Source organism: Bombina bombina, chromosome 1 (assembly GCF_027579735.1).
Source record: "Bombina bombina isolate aBomBom1 chromosome 1, aBomBom1.pri, whole genome shotgun sequence".
NCBI lineage: Eukaryota > Metazoa > Chordata > Amphibia > Anura > Bombinatoridae > Bombina > Bombina bombina.
The window spans coordinates 1,509,913,765-1,509,926,242 of NC_069499.1; the positions used below are offsets into that span (position 1 = coordinate 1,509,913,765).

Sequence of the window (12,478 nt, forward strand, 5' to 3'; positions counted from 1 at the left end):
AAGGATGGAAATTTGAGAAACTTGTTTAGACACTTCAAGTCTAGAATGGTACGGAAAGTTCCCTCTTTTTTGGGAACCACAAATAGGTTGAAGTAGAACCTGAGACCCTGTTCCTGCACTGGAACTGGAATTATCATTCCCTCTTTATCTGATCTGCAGATAATCTTGAGAGAAAGAATCTGCCTCTGGGAGGAAAAGTCTTGAATTACAATTTATAACCCTGGGATACTATGTCTACAGTCCAGGGATCTGGGACATCTCATATCCAGGCTTGAGAGAACTGAGAAAGTCTACCCCCCCCCCCCCGATCCAATCCCGGATCGGAGGCAAACCCTTCATGCTGATTTGGAATCAGCTGCGGGTTTCTTTGATTGTTTCCCCTTATTCCAAGACTGATTGGGTTTCCAAGAAGACTTGGATTGTTACTGCTTGGAAGAAGAAGGGGAAGGGTTTCCTTTGAAGTTACAAAAGGAACGAAAATTACTCTGACGTCCTTTAGGCCTATTCTTCTTATTTTGAGGTAGAAAAGACCCTTTTCCACCCGTAATATCAGAGATAATTTCTGCCAAACCAGGTCCAAACAAGGTTTTGCCCTTGTAAGGAATCGCCAGAAGCTTGACTTTAGAGGAAACGTCCGCAGACCAGGATTTCAACCATAATGCCCTGCGGGCTAGGACAGCAAAACTAGAAGTTTTAGCTCCTAGTCTAGCAACCTGTAAAATGGCATCTGCAATAAAGGAATTGGCCAACTTAAGAGCTTTAATCCTGAATGAATTTCATCCAAGGAAGTCTTTACTTGAAGAGAATCAGACAAGGCGTCAAACCAATAAGATGCGGCACTAGTCACGGTGGCAATACACACCGCAGGTTGCCATTGGAGACCTTGATGAACATAAATCTTTTTCAAATAAGCCTCCAGCTTCTTGTCCATTGGATCCTTAAAAGAGCAACTACTCTCAATAGGAATAGTGGTTCACTTAGTCAGAGTGGAAATGGCCACTTCAACTTTGGGTACAGTATTTTCTTAAAAATGGGAGACGGGGAAAAAGATACCCCTGGTTTCTCCCATTCTTGTGAGATAATCTCCCTAGCACGGTCCGGCATAGGAAAAACATCCGAAGTGGAAGGTTCATCAAAGAAACTATTAAGTTTACTAGATTTCTTAGGAGTGACAACGACAGGGGTATCAGAGTAATCTAAAGTAGCTAAAATCTCCTTTAACAATACACAAAGGTGTTCAAGCTTAAATCTGAAAGATACCATCTCAGATTCTGAGATTTCACCCTCAGAAAGTCCCGATGTATCTTCCTCATCAGACTTATGAGAAAGGGCAACTTGGGAAGCAGAACTGAGGACATGCACCTTACTTTCTGAATTTGTAGATTTCCTCTTGCATTTTACCTGTAATCTGGGAATGGCAGCTAATGCCGCAGATACCACTGAAGATACCTGGGCAGCAATTTCTGCTTTTAAATAAACTTCACTAGGAGTTATAGAGGAACTGCAGGGCACTGCATGTGATGCCATTGAGGCTTGGGACGTAGCAGGAGAAAGCTGAGGTATTATTTTAACAGCATCATCCTGAGAGACATTAAGCTCAAAACATTTTACCTTTATTTTGCAAGGTTTTCTTGACACATGAAAAACAAAATTGCATAGGAGCTGCAATTTGTGCATCTAAACATAATAAGCATGAATTCATGAGAGCAGGCTCTTGCTCCATATCAGGCATGTTGTGAAACAGTAAATAAACTTGTACAGATAAGTTTCAAAGATTTTAATATTTAATTAAAATAAGCCAAAGGAAAAAATTATTTTTACATTTTATCCCAAATTAGGATCGATCCCCAGCTAAAATTATGTGAGAAAACTTAAGAAAAAACATTTAATAAACATCAAATAAACTTCTAAAATACCCCTCAGGCAACCCCACACCTCATTTACTGAGGTGCCTTACTGCTACCAAAGAAATAGAGAAAAATAACTTTTTCCTCAGAAACGTTATGAAGTAAAGCCGGTCATTTGACCGCAACTGCCGAGCTCAAATTACTGCTGCAACATAGAGAGGCACTAAAAATAACTTCCTGGTGCACTGAGTACCAGAAATAACCATTTTTTCAAACCGGACAGTTTAAAATGTTGCATTGGTTTATTTTAAAGCAAAGAGAAAATAAATATAAGCTGCTGAAATAGAAAATCAAGCCTTACTTTCAGTTTGAACTTGTATTGTTTTATCAAGTAAATATGTGTCTAAAATATAAAGCCTAAAATTTTACCCTTTCTTTTTAAAAGAGTTTAAATTTTAGTCTCACACATGCTACAGTGCCTGCTTCATGCCCCAGTGTAACCCATACAATAGGAGTATCTATGTCCCAAAAAAAAAGCAGTGTCTTTTAATTTGTTAAGTGCATGGTATCCCCAACTGGAAGAAAAAGCACTTACCTGCTCCGCTGTTCAGCATGTAGACAGTTACAAGGTATGAGAAGACACAGTTCTTCACAGAGACCTTTAAAAAAGAAAGAACAGAGTAGCCAACTCTGGCTTTCTAAACTAGGGCAGCAATTGTTAGGAAAACTCAGTAAGTACCTCTTTACAAGTTTCTAACTGCTTTAAAGCCACCACTACTCGACTGCAAGGATTGACGTGGAATACGGCTATACCCCAAAACTTGCTTGTAGATGAAATAAAAACATTTCTTCAGACACCTAAACTTCACCTCCTCCATGCACCGAAGGCAAAGAGAATGACTGGGCATTGTGGGTAAGGGAGTGATACTTAACAGTTTAACTGTGGTGCTCTTTACCTCTTCCTGCTGACCAAGAGTGATATTCCCAACAGTAATTACTCAAGCCGTGGACTCACCATATCTTAGGAAAGAAAAAAAAATATTCTTACCCACCCTTGTTTTTCCATAACAGTTGGCAGCAGTACCAGTTTGCACTACTATTACCCTGCTCTTCCTTTCCTACTTTCTTATTTTCTCTTGATCAAATGTATGACTAAGTAATCATAGGAAAGTTGGATGGATAAAGCTCTGTTATGTGGGGTGATTTGCCTCCTCCTGTAGGACTGGACTTTAATCCCACAAGTAGACTCTCACCATAATGAAAGCATTAAACATAATTTATTTTTATTTTTTTACACGATTACCATATATTTCCATTTTGGCAAACAGTTGCAACTTTGAGAGACCAACTCCCCTCTTTAAATGGGAGGTTGTATACCCCTCTATGCAATGCAGTTTTAGACATTCTGTGGTTATTCTGTTTTATCATGGACTTGTAATACCAGATTGCACACTAATTTTAGTGTTGTTCAACAATATCGATAGTGCTCTTTGCACTATCAATAGTGCTCAGCCAGTTTGTGTAAATGACAAGGGACTCTAATAAGCAATTTGGAGAGATAATGTCAATTTTATCAAACATCTTGGGTACAAGCTCCACACCAGACAAGCACATTGGAGGATATTTCTGAGAAGTCTGTATATATCTCCCAGTTATTGCTTACTGGTCCTTGCCATTTAGCTAGACTGCTGGGTGTGAGCATATATATAGATTAATGAAGTGCCTATAGGCAGAGGCATTTTTTGACTGCTTTTGGCACTGCTGAGGGGGTCTTTTTCCATAATTTATTTTGGATTAAACAAAATGTATTTTCAATCAACTTCATCATCTTTTGAATAGGGTTTTATGTTATTTTGCCACTGTAGTGGCTCATCTATCAAGACTATTGCCTATTTATGCCATTACTGATCCTAAAGCCTGTTTACATGGGCCATTTTTTGCAGTACAGCTGTCCCACCCCTTTCTCTCTCTCTCCCCCTCTCTTTTGTGCTCTCTCCCCCTCTCTTTTGTGCTCTCTTCCCCCTCTCTTTTGCGCTCTCTCTCGCTCCACCTCTCTTTTGCTCTCTCTCTCTCCCCTCTCTTTTGCTCTCTCTCTCCCCCCTCTCTTTTGCTCTCTCTCTCCCCCCCTCTCTTTTGCTCTCTCTCCCCCTCTCTTTTGCGCTCTCTCCCCCTCTTTTTTGCGCTCTCTCCCCCTCTCTTTTGCGCACTCTCTCGCTCCACCTCTCTTTTGGTCTCTCTCTTCCCCCTCTCTTTTGCTCCCTCTCTTTTGCTTTCTCTCCCCCCTCTCTTTTGCTCTCTCTCCCCCTCTCTTTTGCACTCTCTCCCCCTCTCTTTTATGCTCTCTCTCTCCCCCCTCTCTTTTGCGTTCTCTCTCTCCCCCTCTCTTTTGCACTCTCTCTCTCCCCCTCTCTTTTGTGCTCTCTTTCTCCCCCCTCTCTTTTGCGCTCTCTCTCTCCCCCTCTCTTTTGCTCTGTCTCTCTCCCCTTTTTTTTGCTCCCTCTCTCATCCCCTCTTTTGCGCGCTCTCTCTCCCCCTCTCTTTTGCGCTCTCTCTCTCTCCCCCTCTCTTTTGCGCTCTCTCTCTCCCCCTCTCTTTTGCTTAGTGCTCTCTCTCTCCCACTCTCTTTTGCTTTTGTCTCTCTCCCCTTTTTTTTGCTCTCTCTCTCATCCCTCTCTTTTGCTCTTTCTATCCATCCATTTATTTTGCTCTCTCTCCCCCCTCCCCCCCTCTCTTTTGCTTTGTCTCTCTCCCCTCTCTTTTGCTTTCTCTCTCCATCCCTCTCTTTTGCTCTCTCTCTCCCCCTTTCTATTGTTCTCTCTCCCCCTCTCTTTTGCTCTCTCTCTCCCCTTTTTTTTCTCTCTCTCTCCCCCTCTCTATTGATCACTCTCCCCCCTCTCTTTTGCTCTCTCTCCCCCCTCTTTTTCTCTTTCTTCAGTCTCAAGTATCCAACACAGGGAATGTATCAAGGTGTGCCAGCAACCAGGTTCCTGCCAGAACCCAACAAATAAGCACAAACAAAGATGAAGCAGCACCACCAAATTCTTTCTTCAAGTAGCTTTATTCAGCTTGAGGAGTAGCCAGACCAAAAATTCAAAAACAACAATGTTTCGGACACAGTCCTTAGTCATGTATGGCTAAACTGTACATAGAATCAACCTTAAATACTATATAAGCCCCACCCCCACACCTGTACAACTGCACAATACAAATTAACCCCTTACAACCTAAATCTTAACACACAGGTAAGGTATAAAGAAAGCACAGTTATATACTGCAATGTCATTAAAGCTAAACATAGCTACTTAATATATATTAGAATACAATCATGCATATCTATACATCAAGCAAAAAAGCAGAAAATAATCCAAAGTCATCTGAAACAGAAGAAAAATAAAAAATAATTAAACAATTTATACATAGTATGTAATTAATTAAAGGCACACAGACAGGTCAAAATCCCTATTCATCCCATTTGGGTATAATGTCCCCAATTTGTTAATCCAGAACATTTCTCTACTTTTAAGAATTTTAACCCTGTTCCCACCCCTTCTAGGAATTGGAATATGTTCTAGGACTTGGAATCTTAACTGATTAAGGTTATGTCCAGCAGACAAAAAATTATATGCTACCGGTGCATCCAATTTTTTAGTCCTAATACTGCTCTTATGTTGAACAATACGTTCTCGGATACTATGGGTGGTCTCCCCGACGTACCCCAATCCGCAAGGACACTTAATGATATAGACTACATATTCTGTATTACAGGTAAAGTAATCTCTAATAGAAAATATATACCCAGTCCTAGGATGGCTAAAGGTGAGGCCTTTAATCATACTGTTGCAGTTAGAGCAACCTAGGCAGGGGAAATTACCCCAATTTTTCTTGCCTATATAGCTCTGTACCCCCCTCTTTTTAAGAGGGCCAATATCAGCCCTAACCAGTGAATCTTTAAAATTTCTGCCCCTTTTATAGGCAGGCATAAATGGTTTACAAAATTCCAAAACATCAGATTCACAAGTTTGCAAGACATGCCAATGTCTAAGCAAAATTTTTTGTACTTTTAAACTTAATGGAGAGTATTGGCTAATGAAAACCAATCTGTCAGATTTTTCTTTTTCCACACTGTTTTTTTTAGTTAAAAGGGACTGCCTAGATGTGGCAAGGGCACTCTTTAATTCAGCCTCAATTAAATCCTTAGGGTAACCCCTGGCTAAAAAACGATCACCCATCTCTCTCAGTCTTTTTTCTGCCGGATTTTCATTTGACACAATCCGTCTTACCCGAAGGAACTGGCTCTTAGGTAAAGATCTGAGAAGAGATGGGGGATGGGCACTGGTGTAATGGAGGAGAGCCGCCAGGATCACTACTTTGACCCGGGGCTCCAGGGACTTTTTAAAATCCTCACCAACACAAACTGTGAGTAAAAAATTGGAGTATCTGGAAAAGAAACATGTGGCATTCAAATTACATGCGGTAACACTAGCTGAGTACCACAGGGTGAAGCGCATACCAAGAGGGTTGAGATTACACCTGCGCCCCACTCTTATGCAAGATAATGTAGAATACTCCAATAAATTCAAGATGATATTGAATAAATGTTCATTTTATATAATGGTCTTGACGGTAGAATGTCTGCAGAGAGAGATTGAGAACCAAGGCACACAAATTGACATTATGAAACAAGAGCTTAAACATTATTTTTGATAATCACTTTCTATATCCATTTACAACTCTCCTTTAAGTTTAAAAGTACAAAAAATTTTGCTTAGACATTGGCATGTCTTGCAAACTTGTGAATCTGATGTTTTGGAATCTTGTAAACCATTTATGCCTGCCTATAAAAGGGGCAGAAATTTTAAAGATTCACTGGTTAGGGCTGATATTGGCCCTCTTAAAAAGAGGGGGGTACAGAGCTATATAAGCAAGAAAAATTGGGGTAATTTCCCCTGCCTAGGTTGCTCTAACTGCAACAGTATGATTAAAGGCCCCACCATTAGCCATCCTAGGACTGAGTATATATTTTCTATTAGAGATTACTTTACCTGTAATACAGAATATGTAGTTTATATGATTAAGTGTCCTTGTGGATTGGGGTACGTCGGGGAGACCACCCGTAGTATCCGAGAACGTATTGTTCAACATAAGAGCAGTATTAGGACTAAGAAATTGGATGCACCGGTAGCATATCATTTTTGGTCTGCTGGACATAACCTTAATCAGTTAAGATTCCAAGTCCTAGAACATATTCCAATTCCTAGAAGGGGTGGGAACAGGGTTAAAATTCTTAAAAGTAGAGAAATGTTCTGGATTAACAAATTGGGGACATTATACCCAAATGGGATGAATAGGGATTTTGACCTGTCTGTGTGCCTTTAATTAATTACATACTATGTATAAATTGTTTAATTATTTTTTATTTTTTATTTTTCTTCTGTTTCAGATGACTTTGGATTATTTTCTGCTTTTTTGCTTGATGTATAGATATACATGATTGTATTCTCATATATATTAAGTAGCTATGTTTAGCTTTAATGACATTGCAGTATATAACTGTGCTTTCATTATACCTTACCTGTGTGTTAAGATTTAGGTTGTAAGGGGTTAATTTGTATTGTGCAGTTGTACAGGTGTGGGGTGGGGGCTTATATAGTATTTAAGGTTGATTCTATGTACAGTTTAGCCATACATGACTAAGGACTGTGTCCGAAACGTTGTTGTTTTTGAATTTTTGGTCTGGCTACTCCTCATGCTGAATAAAGCTACTAGAAGAAAGAATTTGGTGGTGCTGCTTCATCTTTGTTTGTGCTTTTTCTCTTTCTTCCCTATATTTTGCTCTTTCCCTCTCTTTTGCTCTCTCCCCCTCTCTTTTGCTCTTTCCCCTCTCTTTTGCTCTCTCTCCATCCCTCTCTTTTGCTCTCTCTCTTCCCCTCTCTATTGCTCGCTCTCCCCCTCTCTTTTGTTCTCTCTCCCCTCTCTCTTTTGCTCTCTCTCCCCCCTCTCCCCCTCTCTTCTTTTGCTCTCTCTCCCCCCTCTCTTTTGCTCTCTCTCTTCCCCTCTCTTTTGCGCTCTCTCTTCCCCTCTCTTTTGCGCTCTCTCTTCTCCTCTCTTTTGCACTCTCTCTTCCCCCCTCTTATTTTCTCTCTCCCCCTCTCTTTTGCTCTCTCTCTCCCCCCTCTCTTTTTCTCTCTTTGCCCTCTAATTTGCTCTTTCCCCTCTCTTTTTCTCTTTCCCCTCTATTTTGCTCTCTCTCCCCCCTCTCTTCTGCTCTTTCCCGTCTCTTCTGCTCTTCCCCCTTTCTTTAGCTCTTTCCTATCTCTTTTTGTCTCTCCCCCTCTCTTTCTATTTCTCTCCCCCCTCTCTTGCGCCACCCGAGCCGGGCCACGCCCCACCACCCCCACCACGCCCAACCACACCCGACAATGCCCGGCCACACCCACGCTCCCGTCGGCCACATCCACACCCCGCATGGCCACGCCCACTTTCGCCCCACTGCCACAAACAGCATGTCAGGTAAGGCCAGGTGTTTGCGTCCTGTGCTGTCTCTACTGCATGACAGCTTTGGGAAAAAAAAATGGCCTTTTATATTATAGGATTGGTCTTCATCTAAGATTGCTGTTATTTATAGAGCTTACCAGCAACTGCCACCATCTGTCGATCACTGGGCTGTGACATCTCATCCTTTGTTGCAAACTGGAGTTTTACTGTACACTCAAACCTTACTTCCCTCTCTCCAGCAAGAAAAGTATAGGTAGTTTTGAATTGATTGGTTGTAGTAAATTTGCTTTTGATTATTGTTTTCTCTTCGTTCTTAGTCTTGTAGAAAGTAAAATAATACATTGTGGCCTCTTCTGGAATTTCACAGGTCATTGAAACTTCTTCCCCCTCTTTCGCACTATTCGTAGAAAGGTTTAATATTGGTTTAGGTAGTCCTTGAAAAGTGAAAAAAAAAAGATAAGATGAACATCGTCATAAACTAATTGAAATCTAATTGAACTTCCAAAATGTGACTACTATAAAGATATTTGTCAAAAAAACAAACAAACTGTAACCTCCTCCTCCCTAAAAAAAGCCAATATTTAGGTGAACCACATAAGTTTAGGCAAGATGTAAAGCTTCACCATATATAAGTTATGAAAGTAGCAACTGTGGACTTTTGAACCCTGAAAGCAAAGTTTATTTTTAGGATGCAAAGTGTAGGTACATTATAAGATAATTAATAATTCCTGTAAAGAAATTTAAAACAAGTGTACGCTAATTTATTGTGCAATAAATAACCAGCTATTACAAGTGGCATTTATGGGTTTAAATATGAATATATATATATATATATATATATAAATGTGTATATAAGTATATACATATATATTTAAACTCTTCTGCCCATCACTGCGCGACTTTCCCTCTTCCCTGCGCTAGTTTTCATGCCGTGTCTGACAGCATGAGAACGAGGATCCCAATGGAGCCTATTGAAGCACTCTAGCTTTAGCACATAGCTTTCTAGCAAAGCAAACACTAGGTCTCGTCCACATTACGGGCCATATAAAATACCAGCCCACAATTGCGTGCACTGCTATTACAGGTGGAGCGCAAATATCGTGATTGCGAAAGTGCAATTTTGCGCTCCACTCGTAATCTGGCCCTTATTGTTTAATTTTTACTGTGTGAGCTAAAACTGTCTACACTGCCATGAGAAGATTTTATTATAAAATGCACCTTTTAAATCAAGCCAAAAGTTGGTTGCATATTAATTGCCATATTTCTCATCACGTACAGCATATATTTTAATGATTACTGACAATTAATTTGAACATAAAACTGAATGTGGAGGTTTAAGATGATTTTTATACCTATTGGATTAAAAATAAATTAACATATATTTTTGCAGGGTATTAAAGGCAGATGTTAAAGTAATGCATTTCTTCTGTTATGTGCGATCAGTCCACGGGTCATCATTACTTCTGGGATATAACTCCTCCCCAACAGGAAATGCAAGAGGATTCACCCAGCAGAGCTGATATAGCTCCTCCCCTCTACGTCAGTCCCAGTCATTCTCTTGCACCCAACGACTAGATAGGATGTGTGAGAGGACTATGGTGATTATACTTAGTTTTTATGACTTCAATCAAAAGTTTGTTATTTTACAATAGCACCGGAGCGTGTTATTACTTCTCTGGCAGAGTTTGAAGAAGAATCTACCAGAGTTTATTACTATGATTTTAACCGGAGTAGTTAAGATCATATTGCTGTTCTCGGCCATCTGAGGGAGGTAAAGGCTTCAGATCAGGGGACAGCGGGCAGATGAATCTGCATTGAGGTATGTAGCAGTTTTTATTTTCTGAATGGAATTGATGAAAAAATCCTGCTATACCGTTATAATGAGAAATTGTTACTAAGGAGTCATGTATGTATACACTTCAGTATTCTGGGAATGGTTTTTCACCGGAACTACTCTGTTAAAGGTCACTAATCCTTTTAATAAATATTGTCATGTTAAACGTTTTTGCTGGAATGTAGAATCGTTTACATTGCTGAGGTACTGAGTAAATAAATGTTTGGGCATTATTTTCCACTTGGCAGTTGTCTGCTTTAAATTGTGACAGTTTCGTTTCTCCTCACTGCTGTGTGTGAGAGGGAGGGGCCGTTTTGGCGCTCTTTTGCTACGCATCAAAAAATTCCAGTCAGCTACTATTATATTTCCTGCATGATCCGGTTCACTGACAGATCTCAGGGGTCTTCAAACTTCTTTGAAGGGAGGTACATTCTCTCAGCAGAGCTGTGAGAATTGTTATTGACTGTGAATAAAAACGTTACTCTATAATTTTTTATGTCAAATTTAGTTATTTACTAATGGGAACAAACCTTTGCTAAAAGTTGTGTTATTTTAAACTTGATGCTATAACTGTTTCAGTTCATTATCTCAACTGTCATTTAATCGTTAAAGTACCTCTTTGAGGCACAGTACGTTTTTGCTAAAAAAGATTATAACCAGGTTGCAAGTTATTGCTAGTGTGTTAAACATGTCTGACTCAGAGAATATCTGTGTCATTTGTTCCAATGCCAAGGTGGAGCCCAATAGAAATTTATGTACTAACTGTATTGATGCTACTTTAAATAAAAGTCAATTTGTACAATGTGAACAAATTTCACCAAACTGCGAGGGAAGAGTTATGCCGACTAACTCGCCTCACGCGGCAGTACCTGCATCTCCCGCCCGGGAGGTGAGTGATATTATGGCGCCTAATACATCTGGGCGGCCATTACAGATAACATTACATGATATGGCTACTGTTATGACTGAAGTTTTGTCTAAATTACCAGAACTAAGAGGCAAGCGTGATCACTCTGGGGTGAGAACAGAGTGCGCTGACAATACTAGGGCCATGTCTGATACTGCGTCACAGCTTGCAGAGCATGAGGACGGAGAGCTTCATTCTGTGGGTGACGGTTCTGATCCAAACAGATTGGATTCAGATATTTCAAATTTTAAATTTAAATTGGAGAACCTCCGTGCATTACTAGGGGAGGTCTTAGCAGCTCTCAATGATTGTAACACCGTTGCAATACCAGAGAAAATGTGTAGGTTGGATAAATACTTTGCGGTACCGGCGAGTACTGACGTTTTTCCTATACCTAAGAGATTAACTGAAATTGTTACTAAGGAGTGGGATAGACCCGGTGTGCCGTTCTCACCCCCTCCAATATTTAGAAAGATGTTTCCAATAGACGCCACTACTCGGGACTTATGGCAAACGGTCCCTAAGGTGGAGGGAGCAGTTTCTACTTTAGCTAAGCGTACCACTATCCCGGTGGAGGATAGCTGTGCTTTTTCAGATCCAATGGATAAAAAATTAGAGGGTTACCTTAAGAAAATGTTTGTTCAACAAGGTTTTATATTGCAACCCCTTGCATGTATCGCGCCGATTACGGCTGCGGCAGCATTTTGGATTGAGTCTCTGGAAGAGAACCTTAGTTCGTCTACGCTAGACGACATTATGGACAGGCTTAGAGTCCTTAAACTAGCCAATTCATTCATTTCGGAGGCCGTAGTACATTTAACTAAACTTACGGCTAAGAACTCTGGATTCGCCATACAGGCACGTAGAGCACTGTGGCTAAAATCCTGGTCAGCTGATGTTACTTCTAAGTCTAAATTACTTAATATACCTTTCAAGGGGCAGTCTTTATTTGGGCCCGGGTTGAAAGAAATTATCGCTGACATTACAGGAGGTAAGGGCCACGCCCTACCTCAAGACAAAGCCAAAGCTAAGGCTAGACAGTCTAATTTTCGTTCCTTTCGGAATTTCAAACCTGGAGCAGCGTCAACCTCCACTGCACCAAAACAGGAAGGAGCTGTTGCTCGTTACAGACAAGGCTGGAAACCTAACCAGTCCTGGAATAAGGGCAAACAGACCAGGAAACCTGCTGCTGCCCCAAAGACAGCATGAACCGAGAGCCCCCGATCCGAGACCGGATCTAGTGGGGGGCAGACTTTCTCTCTTCGCTCAGGCCTGGGCAAGAGATGTTCAGGATCCCTGGGCGCTGGAGATCATATCTCAGGGATACCTTCTAGACTTCAAATTATCTCCCCCAAAAGGGAGATTTCATCTGTCAAGGTTGTCAACAAACCAGAT

The 12,478-nt window shown here is 40.7% G+C and overlaps 1 protein-coding gene across 2 annotated transcripts in view; it reads right to left on the bottom strand.

Moving 5' to 3' along the window:
• PECAM1 (platelet and endothelial cell adhesion molecule 1) overlaps positions 1-12,478 on the bottom strand; it is a 526,904-nt gene that overhangs the window by 163,542 nt on the left and 350,884 nt on the right. For both annotated transcript variants that reach the window (XM_053708076.1, XM_053708083.1), the window contains one exon: positions 8,480-8,776. In XM_053708076.1, the coding sequence (XP_053564051.1) occupies positions 8,480-8,776 (297 nt within the window). The remainder of the gene's footprint in view (positions 1-8,479; positions 8,777-12,478) is intronic.